The sequence below is a fragment of the Hypanus sabinus genome, chromosome 11 (assembly GCF_030144855.1).
Source record: "Hypanus sabinus isolate sHypSab1 chromosome 11, sHypSab1.hap1, whole genome shotgun sequence".
Lineage (NCBI taxonomy): Eukaryota > Metazoa > Chordata > Chondrichthyes > Myliobatiformes > Dasyatidae > Hypanus > Hypanus sabinus.
The window spans coordinates 17,790,451-17,808,721 of NC_082716.1; the positions used below are offsets into that span (position 1 = coordinate 17,790,451).

Here is an 18,271-nt window from a genome sequence, read left to right on the forward strand (position 1 = left end):
CGTCTGCCTTTACCACCACCCTGACAGGGCATTCCATGCACTCGCCATTCTGTATAAGAAATCTACATCTGAAATTCACCCCCCCCCCCCATACATTCCTCCAATCACTTTAAAATAATGCCCCCTTGTATTAGCCATTTCTGTCCTGGGTAAGAGTTTCTGATTATCCTTCTAATCTCTACCTCTTATCTTGTACACCTCTATCAAATCATCTCTCAGTCTCCTCTGTTCCAAGGAGAAAATCCCTAGCTCACTCAACCTATCCTCATGAGATATGCTCTCCAATCCAGGCAGCATCCTGGTAAATCTCCTCTGCATCCTCTCTAAAGCTTCCACAGTCTTTTTATAATGAGGTGACCAAAACTGAACACAATATTCCAAGAGTGGTCTAACCAGGGTTTTATAGAGCTGCAACATAACCTCACTGCTCTTCAGCTCAATCCCATGACAAATGAAGGCCAACACACCATACACCTTCTTGACAACTCCAACATCTTGTGCAGCAGCTTTGAGAGATCTAAGTACAAACGTTTGTACATGGACCCTCTGTTGCTCCACACTGCCAGGAATCCAGCCATTAACTTTGTACTCAGCCTTCAAACTCAACCTTCCAAAGTGAATCACTTCACACTTTTCTGACCTGCATGAGTTGTGCAGAAGGGTCAAAATGTCAGTTGGTCAACTCATATTTTGGCATGGACCCGATGAGCTGGAGGGCCTTTCCTGTGCTGTACTTTTCTATGACTCTATGTTCTCAAGTGTCATTTGCCAGTGGAGTAACGGGACATTGCCAAACTTCCACAATTCATCGTTGTCGTGGATATCCCTCGAGGTCAAGGATGATGGTCTTCTTTCCGGTGATCTATTTATGGGCTCTCAAGTGGCTTACGAGTCCAATCTTGGCTTTGAAACTTCTTCCGCATTCAGGACAGGTGGTTCCAGATGGCAGATCGGGCTTTGGTTGTTGCTGCCTCTCTTTCCATTTTCTTCTCTTTTCTTCTAGTCCTGCACATCTGTTGGCTTCGAAAATTGCTGTTCCTTCTTGGATGATGGTTTGCAGAGTTTCCTGTCCTTGGCATTGGTTTCCCAATTGTTGATGTTACATTTCTTCATGTTGGCTTTTAAGACATTTTTGAATCTCTTCTGTTGTCCACCTCGTTTACGTTTGCCTTCTTTAAACTGGGAGTAGAAGATTTTGTTTCGGCAGACGTTTGTCTTTCATCCGAACAACATGACCGCTCCATCTTAGTTGGTTCTTGATGACGTAGGCTTCAATGCTTTTTGCTTCATTTAGCACGCTGACATTGTTTCTTCTATCATCCCAGCTGATATTTAAGATGTTTGAAAACAGTGTTGATGGAACTTTTCAAGTGCCTTCAGACATTGTCGGTATGTTGTCCAGGTTTTTGATGCATACAGGAGTGTTGGGATCACCCCTGCTTTGTACACTAACATTTTGGTGTCTGTTCGGATGTCACGATCATGAAAGGCTTGTTTGGAGATGTCCAAAAGCTGTTCCAGCGCATTTAAGACAATGTTGGATCTCGTCATTAAGGTTGACATTGGAGGAGAGGTGACTTCCAAGATACAGAAAGTGGTGAACGTTTTCCAGGGTTATTTCGCCAAGTTGAATTGATGGTTCTATCCAATTTGTCTCAGTTGGTGACGGTTGGTAGATGATCCGAGTCTTCTTGGAATTGATGGTAAGTCCAAGTTTCGTGTATGTACGGTTGAAGGCAGTCAGACTCTGTTGTAGGTGGTTTTCTGAAACAGCTGCAACACTGTTGTCATCTGCGCATTGGAATTCGATGAGGGAACTCGTGGATGTCTTGTTTTTGGACTTGAGGTGGGCAAGATTGAAAAGTCCGCCATCTGTTCTGTAGACAATTTCAATTCCTGGGGGTAGGTCATCCTTGATAATGTGGATGATTGTCGCAATAAAGATGGTGAACAAAGTTGGGGCAATCCCGCATTCCTGCTTTGCTCCTGATCTGACTTGAAAAGGCTCACAGTTACTGTTGCTGACCATGACTGTGGCAAGCATGCCATTGTGGAGGAGTCTCAGGATTCGAATGTACTTTTCAGGGCATCCATAGGTGGATAGGACATCCCATAGGAGTTCCCTTGATACCAAGTCAAAAGCTTTGGTGAGGTCAATGAATGCCATGTACAAAGGTTGAAGTTGTTCACAACATTTTTCTTGTAGTTGTCGTATTGTGAATTATCATGTTGATTGCTCCACGTGATGGTCTAACACTGGCTTGTGTCTCTGGAAGGATCTTCTTGGCTAAAGGCTTGAGCCAGTTGTTCATGATGCGGGTGAAGATCTTCCCTGCTGTTGCTAACAGGGAAATTCCATGATAGTTTCTGCATTCAGATCGATCCTCTTCATTCATCCAGATATTGATGAGAAGTTGATGCAGACCTTGGCTGGTATTCCATCAAGTCCAGCGGTCTTGTTGTTTTTCAATGTTTTGATGGTTTTCTTGACTTCTTCAAGTGTTGGTATTTTGCTTAAGGAGTCATCAACGGGCTGTTTTTGGGATGTTGTTAATCACATTCCTGTCAAATGAGCCAGTTTGATTTAGAAGATCTTCAAAGTGCTCCCTCCATCTAGAATTGATGTCAGCATGGCTCTTCAGGATGGTTGAACCATCTTTGCTTTTGAGAGGGGCTTGACCATGAGTGGATGGGCCAAAAATAGCCTTAGTTGCATTAAAAAAGCCTTGAGTGTCGTTGGCATCTGCTAGTTGTTGGATTTTGTGAGCTTTCTTCCTCCACCATTGGCTTTTCAGGTTTCGTGTGCTCTTCTGGACCTCAGCCATGCATTCCTGATAGTATTTCATTTTGGTAGCCGATTGTTGGTCATTTTGTGAGGTAATGAAAGCTTTTCTCTTTTCGTCGATGAGTTGTTGGAGTAGTTTATCGGTATCATCGAACCAGTCCTGATTTTGATGTTTCCTTTTGAGCTGAATCTTCATTCTCATGGTGGATGAGATGAGTCGATGGTCTGTCCAGCATGTGTCAGCACTAGTAACAGCTCTTGTTATCAGTACATCTTGTTAGTCCTGAGATCATACGATGACATAGTCGATGAGGTGCCAGTGTTCAGAGTGTGGATGCTGCCAGGAGACTTTGTGCCTGTTTTTCTGGTGAAATAGGGTGTTTGTAATCACCAGGTTGTGTTCAGCACATTTGGTGAGGAGGAGCATTCCATTGGCATTGACCTTGCCAACTCCTTCCTTGCTTATTATTCCAGTCCAGAGCCTATGATCTTTCCCGACTCTGGCACTGAAGTCTCCCAAGAGAATGATCTCGTCATTGTTGGGAACAGAGGAAAGGACGTCGTCAAGTTGGGTGTGGAAGTTCATCTTTACTTCATCGTCAGCGTCCAGAGTTGGAGCATAGGTGCTGATGATGGTGGCATGTTGGTTCTTGACGAGCTGGATTCGCAGAGTCATGAGATGTTCATTGATTCCCAGTGGTTGCTCTGTCAGCTTCTGAAGTAGGCCGTTTCGGGTGGCAAAACCTACTCCATGGATCCTCGGTTGCTCAGGATCAAGTCCTTTCCAGAAAAAGGTGTATTGACCTTGCTCTTCCTTTGGTCGCCCTTCTCCATCTCTGCGGGTCTCACTCAGAGCAACAATGTCAAAGTTGAATTTTTGGAGTTCCCGAGCAACAAAGACAGTTCTCCTCGCTGCTTGGTCTGAGTTTGGGTTATCCATCAGAGTCTGTATACTCCAGGTACCAAGTTTCACAGTTTCACTTCTCAATGCTTTTCGACCGCATGATGGTGATCCCTCTGGACGCGGCTTTCCAGACAGGATGGGGTGAAGCAGACTATTTTTAGGGCACCTTTTCTAGCCTCCTCCCAGTTCAGGGTGAGCAGAGTGGATCCTAAAATAGGGCTGCTCAGACGTGAATACTGCTGCTGAACAACTTTCCTGCTTCTGTCCAAAAGTTGAGCGACTGAATCAAATATTCACCACTTTTGTGCTGGTTCTTGACAAGGAGCTTCCAGCCATCACATTGCCTGCTTCCGTCGCCCTCCCCCGATTGCCAAAAGCTTTGAAGAAGTGGCCCACAGAGCAAAGATGCCTGTGCATGTATTTGTTTAACATGTACTTGATGTTGCACTCCAAGAAGCACATAATACTTCACAAATCAACCAACTGATTCCAACGGCATGGAAACCACGACGATCGGAGCTGATGGATTTGTTGCAGCCTTCATCCGCCTTCACAGCCGTTGAGTCTGAAGTAACTTTATCTGCCGGCCCCACCGTTGAGGTCTTGGTTGGATTGTTCTTTGTCAGGGACCTCACCCTCGACCTTACCGCCATGGGTGACACTACCAGGAGCATAGCTCCAGACGGCATCGCCCTCGCGATCTCGGGACCACACAAGCTTCTCCACCACGACAAGGCGACAATCCACGGAGAAGACTTCCACAATTACTGTTTTACACAGATGTTCACAGTGCACCAAATGTCCGCATGTATGAATGAGAATAGTTTATTAGTGTAACAATGTCTATGAAAATAAAGGAACATGCAAAATTTATCAAACAATTCTCATATATACCAATGTTCACCAAGTGTCCACATGTACTGATATGAGCTGACCCACTATATAGTTTTAGCCGGAACATGGACAGTTGGCGATACTATTTGGCATTAGCCTTGGCTGTGTTCTCATCTCCATGCTGGTTTTTGAGTTTGAATCCCGCTTCAGGGGTATAATGCAATTAACCTTAGGGATGTTCTGGTGAGGGAGTACTGCTCTTGGGATTATGTCAGTTTTAAGGTGAGATGTTCAATTGAAAAGACCCTGTGACATTTTTTTTCAAATCAACCTCTCACACTGTCCTGGACAGTCCTTTATACCTCAACCAACATCACTTGTTACTCTTTGCTACCTGCAGTTTCCCATCATATGTGGAGCGAGCTAGGGCTTTTCTCTTTGGGGCAAAGGTAGTTGAGAAGTGACTTGATACAGGTTTCCCCCACTATCTGAAAGTAGAGTGTTCCTATGAAACCTTTCGTAAGCCAAAATGGCGTAAAGCGAAGAAGCAATTAACATTTATTTGTATGGGAAAAATTCTTGAGCATTCCCAGACCCAAAAAATAACTACCAAATCATACCAAATGACACATAAAACCTAAGATAACACTAACATATAGTAAAAGCAGGAATGATATGATAAATACACAGCCTATATAAAGTAGGAATAATGCATGTACAGTGTAGTTTCACTTACCAGAATTGGGAAGGCAGCGAGCACAATGGAAGGTTCATGCATTTTTCTATCATACAATTCCTTGTAAGCACTCAAAACATCCTGCAGACCTACGTGCTCTTTTGAAATTAAAGTCATACTTTTCTGCAATCATTGCAGCACTGTCAATCGTAGCAAAAATCTCACGTAGTTCGAAGCTATGGCCGCTTGATGCTGAGAACAAAACAAACGCTGAACGCTATTTTCACTTTTCACCACTCTTGCTGCTCAGGGTGCACGCTGCCTCTATGTTGGATCACTGCAAAACAAACGCTGAACGCTATTTTCACTTTTCACCACTCTTGCTGCTCAGGGTGCACGCTGCCTCTATGTTGGATCACTGCAAAACAAACGCTGAACGCTATTTTCACTTTTCACCACTCTTGCTGCTTAGGGTGCACGCTGCCTCTATGTTGGATCACTGCGAAACAAACACTGAACGCTATTTTCACTTTTCACCACTCTTGCTGCTCGGGGTGCACGCTGCCTCTATGTTGGATCACTGCGAAACAAACACTGAACGCTATTTTCACTTTTCACCACTCTTGCTGCTCGGGGTGCACGCTGCCTCTATGTTGGATCACTGCGAAACAAACGCTGAACGCTATTTTCACTTTTCACCACTCTTGCTGCTCGGGGTGCACGCTGCCTCGATGTTGGATCACTGCGAAACAAACGCTGAACGCTATTTTCACTTTTCACCACTCTTGCTGCTCAGGGTGCACGCTGCCTCGATGTTGGATCACTGCGAAACAAACGCTGAACGCTATTTTCACTTTTCACCACTCTTGCTGCTTAGGGTGCACGCTGCCTCTATAACGGCTCACTGCAAAACAAACGCTGAACGCTATTTTCACTTTTCACCACTCTTGCTGCTTAGGGTGCACGCTGCCTCTATAACGGCTCACTGCAAAACAAACGCTGAACGCTATTTTTGCTTTTCGTCTTTTTTCATGAAAGCAAAAATCCTCTTTGGATTTCTTTTGATTCGCTAAAACAGGTACTAACAGGTCTTTCATAAAAGTGAAGTGGCGTAAAGCGAACTTTCGTAAATGGGGGGGGGGGACACCTGTAGAGATGTACAAGATGATAAGAGGCATATGTTGAGTGGATAGCCAGAGACTTTTACCAAGGGCAGAAATGACTAATATGGGGGGGGGGGCATAAATTTAAGGAGGTGGAAGGAAAGTATGGGGGTGGGATTGTCAAAGGAGTGTTCTTTACGCAATGAGTGGTGTGTGCGTAGAATACTCTGTCAGAGGTGGTGGTAGATGCAGATACATTGGGGACATCAAATTAAATAAAATCAAGTTTAATTAGCATTCAACCATACATTGTTACAGCTGAATGAAACATCACTTCTCTGAGGCCAAAGTGCAAAACACACACAGCACATTCAAACAACACACACAAAACGCTGGTGGAACACAGCAGGCCAGGCAGCATCTATAAGGAGAAGCACTGTCGACTTTTAGGACCGAGACCCTTCGTCAGGACTAACTGAAAGGAAAGATAGTAAGAGATTTGAAAGTAGTGGGGGGAGGGGGAAATCCAAAATGATAGGAGAAGACCGGACGGAGTGGGATGAAGCTAAGAGCTGGAACAGTGATTGGCGAAAGTGATACAGAGCTGGAAAGGGGAAAAGATCATGGGACAGGAAGCCTCGGGAGAAAGAAAGGGGGGGGGGAAGCACCAGAGGGAGATGAGAACGCCAGAGTGATGGGCAGAGAGAGAGAAAAAAACTAAATATGTCAGGGATGGGGTAAGAAGGGGAGGAGGGGCATTAACAGAAGTTAGAGAAGTCAATGTTCATGCCATCAGGTTGGAGGCTACACAGCCGGTATATAAGGTGTTGTTCCTCCAACCTGAGTTTGGATTCATTTTGACAATAGAGGAGGCCACGGATAGTCATATCAGAATGGGAATGGGATGTGGAATTAAAATGTGTGGCCACTGGGAGATCCTGCTTTTTCTGGCGGACAGAGCATAGGTGTTCAGCGAAACGGTCTCCCAGTCTGCGTCAGGTCTCACCAAAATATAAAAGACCACACTGGGAGCACCGGACGCAGTATACCACACCAGCCGACTCACAGGTGAAGTGTCGCCTCACCTGGAAGGACTGTCTGGGGCTCTGAAGGGTGGTGAGGGAGGAAGTGTAAGGGCAGGTGTAGCACTTGGTCCGTTTACCAGGATAAGTGCCAGGAGGGCGATCAGTGGGAAGGGATTGGGGGGGGACGAATGGACAAGGGAGTCGCGTAGGGAGCGATCCCCATGGAAAGCACATTCAAGTTCAGCATGGGCCCCCAGATTCTCGAGACAGCCTGCAGGGGCACCTTTGAGAGCATCCTGACTGGCTGTGTCACCACCCGGTACAGGAACTGCACCAGCCTTCATTGTTGGGCACTGCAGAGAGTGGTACGGATAGCCCAGCGCATCTGTGGATGTGAACCTCCCTCCACTGAGGGCATTTGCAGCAGCAGGTGTAGAAAGAAGGCCTGGAAGATCATTGGGGACACCAGTCACCACGACCATTAACTGCTTCAGCTGCTTCCGTCCTGCAAATGCTACCACAGCATTACCTCAGCATCAGTCCTGTTGAAGGGTCTCGGCCTGAAACGTCGACTGTACATTTTTCCATCGACGCTGCCTGGCCTGCTGAGTTCCTCCAGCATTTTGTGTGTCTTGCACAGCATTAAAGCCAGGACCGGCAGACTATGGGACAGCTTCTTTCTACAAGCCATTAGACTTCTAAATTCACACGTCTGTACTTTGCAACTTAGTCATGTCGCTAGATTTTTACTCCCTCATGTTGTGGGATGGACGAAAGATTTAAATAAATTCTAATTCTAAATAGCCAGCAAAAAAAGAAAAGGCTCTTAGATAGGCTAAGATTAGTGTGAGGACTGACTTTCGTTCGAAATGCTATTTGCTTACTTTTTTTTCTGCCTCTGCACATTGGGTGTTTGTTAGACTTTTTTAATGGGTCTTCTGGGCTTCTTGTCTTGTTGCTGCCTGTAAGGAGATGAATCTTGTATGATGTATACATTCTTTGATAATAAATGTACTTTGAACTTTATTAGGCGGACGAATGAAATAGAGGCTTTGGAGAGGGTATGGTAGACAGGTCTTGGAATAATAAAATAGATAAAAGGCTTGGCACAATATCGTGAGCTGGAGGCCCCTGCACTGTGCTGGCATGTTTCATGTTCTATCTTCCTGCATTACAACGTCGATCACATTTCCAATGTATCTCATTAACTGTGAAGTACTCTGCGGCCTGAATGTCCTTTACAAAAGCAACAAAAATAATGTGGATAATGATCAAATTGTTTTTTTTGATCAGATAACATGAAATATTAATTTGTTTTCTCTCTACATAGATGCTGTCTGACCCGCTGAGCATTTTCAGCATTTCACTCTCATACTTCCTGCATTTTTTTTGGTACAGGGACTGTAAAGCTTAGGCTAGCAGCAGAGTAATGAAAAGAGTGGGCAGTTTTCATGGTGTAATTTCTAAAAATAACGTGACTCTTTTGTTAAGTATGTCAATTTAAACTAGCACAAACATTATCCATTATAATGCCTTGGGTTTCTCCCTTTCCCAGGTGATGCAAGACAAGATTATTTGTCTCCCGAAACGAACTTCACATTATAATCTGCATCCTGTTCCAAACCAAACTCTGGTCAACATTTCTTCCAGTAAATACACGACACCCACCCCGTCACAAACACCGATGTCAGCTTCTACCAATGAAATGAAAGGATTGAAGACTAACCTCGACCTCCAACAGTACAGCTTCATAAACCAAATGTGCTATGAGCGGGCCCTGCACTGGTACGCCAAGTACTTCCCCTATCTCGTCCTGATACACACCCTGATTTTCATGCTGTGCAGCAACTTTTGGTTCAAGTTCCCCGGGTCCAGCTCCAAGATAGAGCATTTCATCTCAATCTTGGGCAAGTGCTTTGACTCTCCCTGGACGACCCGCGCTCTCTCCGAGGTCTCTGGCGAGAATCCAGAGGAGAAGGACAGCAAGGGCGGTGAGGTGAACAACGCGGTCAAGGTAGCGCCAGGCCTGTCTGTCTCGGAGGGTAATCTGGCCAAGACCCAGTCGCTGCGCTCCATTCCCGAGAAGATAGTGGTGGAGAAACCAGCCGTAAGTGCCCTGGACCAGAAGGAAGGTGAGCAAGCCAAGGCTTTGTTTGAGAAGGTCAAGAAGTTCCGACTGCATGTGGAAGAAGGAGATCTCCTGTATTCCATGTATGTGCGCCAGACCATCATCAAAGTCATTAAGTTCATTTTCATCGTGGTCTACAACAGCATCCTGGTGTCCAAGGTCAACTTCATGGTGGATTGTGAGGTCAACATTCAGGAGATGACCGGCTACCGTAGGTTTTCTTGCAACCACACCATGGCACACTTGTTCTCCAAGCTGTCCATCTGCTATCTGTGCTTTGTCAGTGTTTACGGCTTGACCTGCCTTTACACCCTCTACTGGCTCTTCTACCGTTCCCTTAAGGAATACTCCTTCGAGTACGTCCGGCACGAGACGGGCATCGACGACATCCCCGACGTCAAGAACGACTTCGCTTTCATGCTGCACCTCATCGACCAGTACGACCCCCTGTACTCCAAGAGGTTCGCCGTCTTCCTCTCCGAGGTGAGCGAGAACAAACTCAAGCAGCTGAACCTCAACAACGAGTGGACCCCGGACAAGCTGCGGCAGAGGCTGCAGACCAACAGCCAGAACCGGCTGGAGCTGCAGCTCTTCATGCTGTCCGGGCTGCCCGACACGGTGTTCGAGCTGACGGAGCTGCAGTCCCTGAGGCTGGAGATCATCAACAACGTGACCATCCCGGCGACCATCGTGCAGCTGGAGGGGCTCCAGGAGCTCTCGCTGTACCAGTGCTCCGTGAAGATCCACAGCGCGGCGCTGGCCTTCCTGAAGGACAACCTCAAGGTCTTGAGGGTCAAGTTCGACGACATGCGGGAGCTGCCCAACTGGATCTACAGCATGAAGTGCCTGGAAGAGCTGCACCTCCAAGGCACCCTGAGCCCCGACCTGTCCAAGAACATCACGCTGGAGTCGTTACGGGAGCTCAAAAGCCTCAAGGTCCTGTGCATCAAGAGCAACCTGACCAAGGTCCCGCCGTCCATCGTTGAAACCTCCAGCCACCTCCAGACTCTGTGCATCCAGAATGACGGCACGAAGCTGGTCATGCTCAACAGTCTGAAGAAGCTAACCAACCTGGCAGAGCTGAGCCTGGTGCACTGCGATCTGGAGCGGATCCCCCACGCTGTGTTCAGCCTGACCAGCCTGCAGGAGCTGGACCTGAAGGAGAACAACCTGCGGTCGGTGGAGGAAATCATCAGCTTCCAGCACTGCCGCAAGCTCGCCTGCCTCAAGCTGTGGCACAACAGTATAACTTACATCCCGGAGCACATCAAGAAGCTGAGCAGCTTGGAGTGCTTGTACTTCAGCTACAACAAGATCGAGGTGCTGCCCTCGCACCTCTTCCTGTGCAACAAGCTGCGGACTCTGGACCTGGGCCACAACGACATCCGGTTCATCCCGCCGGAGATTGGGGTGCTGCAGAACCTGCAGGACTTCTGCATCACGGGCAACAAGGTGGAGACCCTCCCTGATGAACTCTACTTCTGCAAGAAGCTCAAGGTGCTGAGGATCGGCCGCAACAGCCTCTCCATCTTGTCGCCTAAGATTGGCAACCTGGCACTGCTGACCCTGCTGGAGCTGAAGGGCAACCACTTGGAGGCGCTACCCAGGGAGCTGGGCGACTGCCGCTCGCTGAAGCGCAGCGGGCTGCTGGTGGAGGATACCCTCTTCGACGGGCTGCCTTGCGACGTCAGAGAACAGATGAGGGCGGAGTAGAGTGGAAGGTGGTCCCAGTCCCCGGCCCCTGCACTAACCCGGGGCTCCTGGGTGAGTGCAAGGAAGAGGCAGTCCTGATGAAGGGTCACGGCCCAAAACGTCAGCCGTTTATTCCTCTCCATAGATGCTGCCCCACCTGCTGAGTCCCTTCAGCATTCTGTGTGTGTGTTACTCTGGATTTCCAACTTCTTGTGTTTATACAACTGCCCGCTCAATGTTAAGTTTCTTTATCACTTCTCATCCAGTCAAATTCACCAGCATTATTTTTTAACATTAACCTCATATTTTAAAAATTCATTATTTTATACATATATATATATATTTTTAGCTGCGCCCGTGTGAGACAACAGATGGAATAGCACTCTTGGTGTCTCGCTTCTGCTGGGAATAATGTTACTGTGCATCTTAACTGTGCCACGTTTTTTGGGAGCACGGGAGGAGGGGTGTTGACAGGTGTCTCCCAGCCTTTAAATATAGGTAATATTTATGATACCAGGATTTCAGCACTCAGCAAACTGTTGGGTGGTTTTATCCAAACTTATTTATAGAGATAAAATAATAACTTGGGAAAATAATGTGCCTTTTGGAAGGGCTTTACCTGACAAAGCTGCACAAGAAGATGCAACGTATCACTAGGCTGAAGAACCCCATTCAGAGTCAGCTTTGTTATTACCGATATATATCAAGAAATTTTGTTGTGCTTTGTGGCAGAGGTACAGTGCAATATATAAAATATACTATAAGCTACAATAAGAAATAATCAAAAAATAAGTAAGTAGTGCAAAATGGTGAGGCAGAAGAGGTCAAAAGTTATAAATTATAAGAAGTGCAAACAAAAGGTTTAGGTAGTGTAAAAAGAGAGCAAAGATAATGAGGTAGTGTTCAGGGGTTCATAGATCATTCAGAGATCTGACGGCAGAGGGGAAGAAGCTGTCCCTGAAATGTTGAGTGTGTGTCTCCGGGCTCCTGGACCTCCTCCCTGATGGCAGCAATGAGAAGAGGGTATGCCCTAGGTGTTCGGGGTCCTGAAGGCTGGGTGCCGCCAGAAGAAGAGTAAAGGGTGAGGTGGAAGGGTATAAGATAGAGAGGTAAAGGTTTTCTGGGCAGATCAGTGGTTTGAAGCACTGCTTGGAAAGGAAAGAAAAGCCCTCGCACTCGAGGCAATGGGGTTGCGTGACCCAGGCAGGGAGGTTCCAGATTTAAGGCAACGGATCGGATATCAGCGAGGAATTGTGGAACTATATATGTATTTGTTCATCTAGAGACTAGGAGGGTGGGTTTACTGGAGCTCACTTCCTGTACAGCAACAAATCTCAGGGCTTATATCTCAATTCTGGCTTCTTCCCCCAATCCTTTCTGGTCCTCATGAAGGGTCTCAGCCCAAAACATTGACCCTGTCCATAGATGCTGCCTGACTCGCTGAGTTCCTCCAGCATCTTGTGCATGTTATTACAGAAGGTGCCTGGACTTGGAAAGAAGAAATGCCCCGCACCAGAGCTGGGAATGCGGAACTAGCATGAATACCTTCTGGGGACGCAGTCAATTATTGCGATTCCAGTGACCCCAGATTGATGTTGGGTGGGATAAGAGTGTTAAAATAGAGGCTGTTGGGTGAGGGAGGGCTGCAGTGGCAGAGAGTTGTAAGCAAGCTGCTGGAGGACCCAGCAGGTTGAGCAGCATCTCTGGAGGAAAAGGGGTGGTCCACCGTTTGGGTTGAGGTCCTTCAACAAGAGGGCGTTAAGGGGGTGAGATGCTTGAATTGTGGAAATTGCAGAGGGAGGGAGTGGACGGATGAAAGAAAAATGGATTGTTATGTGGGAGAGAGGGGTTAGATTGATCTTGGAGTGGGTAGGTTCATCTATGGTGGGAAATAAATAGTCAACTTCTCAGCCCAAAACATCGACTGTTTATTCCCCTCCATAGATGCTGCCTGACTTACTGAGTTCTTCCAGCATTTTGTGTATGTTGCTCAGGATTTCCTGCATCTTATGTTTATCATATACTTATGTATGTGTACTCATTAATTTAGTGTATATACACAAATGTTTTATTTGTGGGGAAGAGGGCAAGCTAGCATTTGGTCTTTGGTTGCTGGTTCTGGGATCAGTCCCTGCTTATAGTCAAAAGAACAAACTGCTGGACGAATTCAGCAGGCTGAGCAAGCGTCTGAGAGACAGAGATCCTGCATCAGTTGCAAAACATCAACCGTCTCTTTGCCAAAGTCCTGAAGAGCGGTTTCAGCTCAAAGCCTCGACTGACTGTCTGCTGCGTTCTTGTGGCGGCTTGTTAGTTGCTCCAGATTCCAGCATCTGCAGTCTCCTGTGAGTCCTATTGTCATGGAGCACTATAGCACAGAAACAGCCCCTTCAGCCCATCTAGTTCAGGCCAAGCTATTATTCTGCCTAGTCCCACTGACTTGCACCTGGACCATAGCCCTCCATACCCCTCCCATTCATGTACCTGTCCAAATTTTTCTTAGATGTTGAAATTAAACCCACATCCACCAGCTCCTCCCTCTGAATGAAGGACTTCCCCCTCATGTTCCCTTTAGATAATTCACTTTTCACCCTTAACCTATGACCTCTGGTTGTAGTTCTACCCAACCTCAGTGGAAGAAAGCCTGCTTGCATTCACCCTAACTGTACCCTTCAGAATTTTGTAATGATTCTATCAAATCTCCACCCCCCCCCCCCCCCCCGCCGTTCTCCTACGCTCCAGGGAATAAAGTCCAAGCCTATTAATCTGAACCCGTGTGTCATTCCTGTGCATTCACTCCATGGGGAGCAAGGGAGCAGTTGCTGTCTCATGCGTTTTGTGTCACCGACAACAAACACAGTCGCCTCCCTTTTTGACGTTTGTAAATGCGACCTTGCTGCCTCGTTGCAGCTGCTACGGCATGATAGAGGGATGCAAGTCATTGTGGAGGATTGACGTTTGACACCCCACCCCCCCCACCACTGATATTGTACCTTGCACACACCTTGACCCTAGCAGTCAAAGTATACATGTGTTTTTCTAGAAAGCTGTTCCTACGTATTGAACCATGTTTCCCATTGGCCAATTAATTTTAATTGCAATAGCCTTAACTTGTTCCTCGCTTACAGAGAGCTTGCAATGGGCATTGTTTGCACAGTAGCCACAGGTGACTGCAGATCCTGCAATGTGAGTTGCTCATTGGACGGTTTTCTTGAAGTCAGTGCCTTTTAGACTGGATCCAAGGTGATAGTACAGTTGCTTCAACAGCAGAGGGTGCAAAGCACCCATCATTGGCCTGAACAGTCCCAATGTCAAACTGAAGCAGAAACCAGTGAGCGAGTAAGTAATGACGGCAAACGATAATAAGGGTCTCAGACATTGGTATTGATGCTTTCTCTTTACATGGACACTGCCTGACCTGCTGAGGTTTTGCAGCAAATTCTGATTTTGTTAAAATATTGAGAGAAGTATTTATGGAGGAAGTGTCGCTTTATTGCCTTGGGTTACTGAAAGAATGTTAACTCTGTCACTTTTCCAAAAGAAAAATACTGTCGATGTTGATTTTACAAAAACACAGAAAATGCTGGAGATAAGCAAAAGTGTGGACATGATCCTTGGGGAGAGAAAAAAGAGTTAATATTTCACTAATTTACTTACTGCTCATTACACCACTGGCATGTAGGGCAGCAATGAAGGTCCTCCATCTCTGGTGGTGTTCAGGGCTTCCTTCATCGTGTCAGTAGCTTCCTCTCGGTTTTCACCACTGTCAGCCATACAAGAACTTGGTGGAGACTTAGAAATACTGTTGCACTCAGATGTAGAAGGATTCTTCATTGCTGTCTCTGTAACAATTTTGTTTGACCAGTCAGGGTTGTTGGCCCTGAGCTGAACCCCCGAACCTGGAGGATTGGTGGACCACTGTCAGTCTGGCCTCTAACCATTGACCTGTTTGGCATGGGTGACCCCTCCAAGAGCCAAAGCATAAAGCCCTGACTCCAGTCAACTAAGATCTTCTGGTTACTGAGGCCCGCAAGCCTCCAAACCCAATGACAAGGTTGTGGTCCTTTGGAGGAGATAACGCTTCAGGTGGATAAAAAGTGATCAGAGCTGAAATGTTAACTCTGCTTCTCTCTCCACAGAGGCTGTTAGGCCTGCTTTTTAATTTAGCATTACATTAATTATTTGCTTCAAGAACTTAGGTAGATGTCGAGTTCCAGATGAATTTAGCTGGATGATTGGTCTGAATGTCATGTTCATACTTCTGTAATATATCTGATGTCATTCCGATTTTTTTACATAGCACAAGAATACATGTACAATTTAGCACTTAGCTGCTTTATTCCACATTGTGGTACTGTGGGTAAAACCATTTTTTTCTTCACCTAATGGTAAGAAAATGGATTACATCTTAAAGATAATGACGAGTGTGTTAAACTGCATTTAGACAGGTACATGGATGGGTATGTGTCAAGGAACATGGGCAAACAGTTGGGCAATTTGACTTGGGCCGAATGGCCAGGATCTATGCTGTATAATTATGACTCAAGGACTTCCTCTTTGCATCCCTAAATCCCGACAAAATCCACAACACATTCCTTTATCTCTTAAGTGAGAACTGCAGATGATTTTTAATTCGCATATTAAAGCTAACAGTCTTATATGTCAGGATATGCTCATTATAAAAACTAAGCTCCCAGGGTCAGATTTATATTTCATTATCCCTTCCCTGGGTTCTTCTGGATTAGCGACTCGTTCAGAACAAGTGCCTGCAGTGATATATACTCAGTAACCACTTCGTTAAGTACCTCCTCTACTTAATAAAGTGGCCACTGAGTGTATATTTGTGGTATTCTGCCGCTGTGGCCCATCCACTTCAAGAACTGACATGTTGTGTGTACTGTGTGGCTATTTGAGTTACTGATGCCTTCCGGTCAGCTTGGGCTAGTCTGGCCATTCTCCTTGATAAGGCATTTGTACCCACAGAACTCCGCTCACTGAATGTTTTTTTTTGTTTTTCGCACCAGTCTCTGTAAACTCTAAAGACTGTTGGGTGTGAAAATCCCAGGAGATCTGCAGTTTCTAAGATACTCAAACCTCCCCATCTGGCACCAACAACAGTCCACGATCAAAGTCACGTAGATCACATTTCTTTCCCATTCTGATGTGTGGTCTGAACGACAGATGAACCTCCTGACCAAGTCTGCGTACTTCTATGCATTGAGTTGCTGCCACATGATTGGCTGATTAGATCTTGGCTTTAACAAGCAGGCATACCTAATAGAGTGGCCACTGAGTGTAGAGACCAGACCCAGTGAGGGTGGCAGATATGCTTACCTGAAGGACATTACTGAATCAGGTGGTATTGAAGTCAACCAAATCCTTTCATGGTCACTGTTCCCAAAGTTCCAGATCAAGTCAAGTTTATTGTCATTTAAGTATATAAATGTATATCATAAAATGAGATAATGCTTCTCCGAACCTAAAGCACAGTAGTACATATAAAACACAAATAACGCACATTAACTTAGGACCGCAAGGATAAAATATACAGTTGAATTACGCATAAGTAAACAAGGTGCATAAATTAAATATTGAAATGTACAGAACAGATTAATCAGTGACACTTCGAATGCAGTGCAGCAGGGAGTTCAGAAGCTTAATGGCCTGAGGGAAGAAACTGTTTCCCATCCTGACCGTTCTTGCCTTTATGAATCGGAGTCCCTTGCCTGATGGTAGAAAGTTAAAGGAAGCTGGATGAATGGGTGGGATCCTTAATAATATTAAGGGCCCTGCGTACGCAGTGCTCCTGATAAATGTCCCTGATAGATGGTAGGAAGACCCCTTATAATCCTCTCAGCCATTCTCACAGCCTTTTATAGGGACTTCCAGTCCAATGCTCTACTGCTCTCATACCAGATGGAGATGCAGCTTGTCAGGATGCTCTCAATGGTGCTCCTGTAAAATTTAGTTAAGATGGGGATGGAGGGGAGATGGGGAAGCTTCACTTGTCTCAATCCTTCTTGGGTTTATGTACTTACTCAAGTTCTAATTCCCCAGTTGCTGTGATGAGGTTTAAGCTCGTCTCCAGATCAAGGGTCTACGCCTCAGGATACAAGAGCAGTAGTTTAGCCCCAATGCTACTAAAGCTTTATTGTCAACACTGTCTGACCCATAGTTCAAGTTTCAAAACTGTTTATTGCCTTTCTTCAGTATATGAGTGTAAAGGAGAACAGAGTGATTAATTCTGGATCTGATACACCATAAAAACACATTAACCATAAAGAACACAATAAAAATCCACAATATAAAAACAGTCCTATGAAATACAATGTGCATTAACTGTTTGAGCGTGGCCACGTGTAGGTACATATGGGTAGCTTACATTTGTATACATAGACTGCTTATACTAAGGTGACACCAAGTGCAGGAGTATCTGAGCAAAGGTGACGCTGAAGGGAAATGATAAAGTGACAATGACTCTTGGCAAGGGAACTCCTCTCGCGAGCAGCAGGGCAGGTGAAAACACATTGACGGTGTCAGTGCAGGTTTGAGGAGTGGAGCATAAGCATGAAGAGGCGCAGTGCATGGGGGAGAGATGATGAAGGGCTGTAGAGAGGAGTGATGCATTCATTTCCATTCTAGCTTCATCACTCTGCCTTCTGTCATGTCCCTAGTTTAAAGGGATAGGGGCCAAATGCAGTCAATAGCACTGACTCAATCAGACAACATAGTTGGCACAATGGGGTACCCAAAGGGCCAGTTTCCACCCTAAAAGTTATTGGTTTGTAATTAACATAATTAACTAGTTGGCAAGTTAAACTCTGGGTTATAAATCTGTAACTAGCCAATGAAAATTACCACTCATCTATTACTCATATAATGGCCTAGGCCCTTCACCCCTACTGGGGCATACACCACCGACAGCAGCTCACTAGAAGCCTTTGTGCTGGGCCAGTCTTTCAACTTGTTCCCGTGCAGCCCATTTTCGTAGACCCTTCCTCTCCCAGGAAGACTTTGGAGCTTCGGTTGGCATTTGTGTAGCTCTTGGTTTTTACAGGATGGGGTTGCTAGCCCCTTGCCCAACCCTCCTTCCTTTGGCGGCCAGGCTTGGCACCGCCCATGGCAGA

General features: G+C 46.0%; 1 protein-coding gene across 2 annotated transcripts in view; it reads left to right on the plus strand.

The window, feature by feature from the left end:
* lrrc8c (leucine rich repeat containing 8 VRAC subunit C) overlaps positions 1-18,271 on the plus strand; it is a 108,660-nt gene that overhangs the window by 39,884 nt on the left and 50,505 nt on the right. For both annotated transcript variants that reach the window (XM_059983857.1, XM_059983858.1), the window contains one exon: positions 8,883-11,219. In XM_059983857.1, the coding sequence (XP_059839840.1) occupies positions 8,883-11,168 (2,286 nt within the window). In that variant the 3' untranslated portion in view covers positions 11,169-11,219. The remainder of the gene's footprint in view (positions 1-8,882; positions 11,220-18,271) is intronic.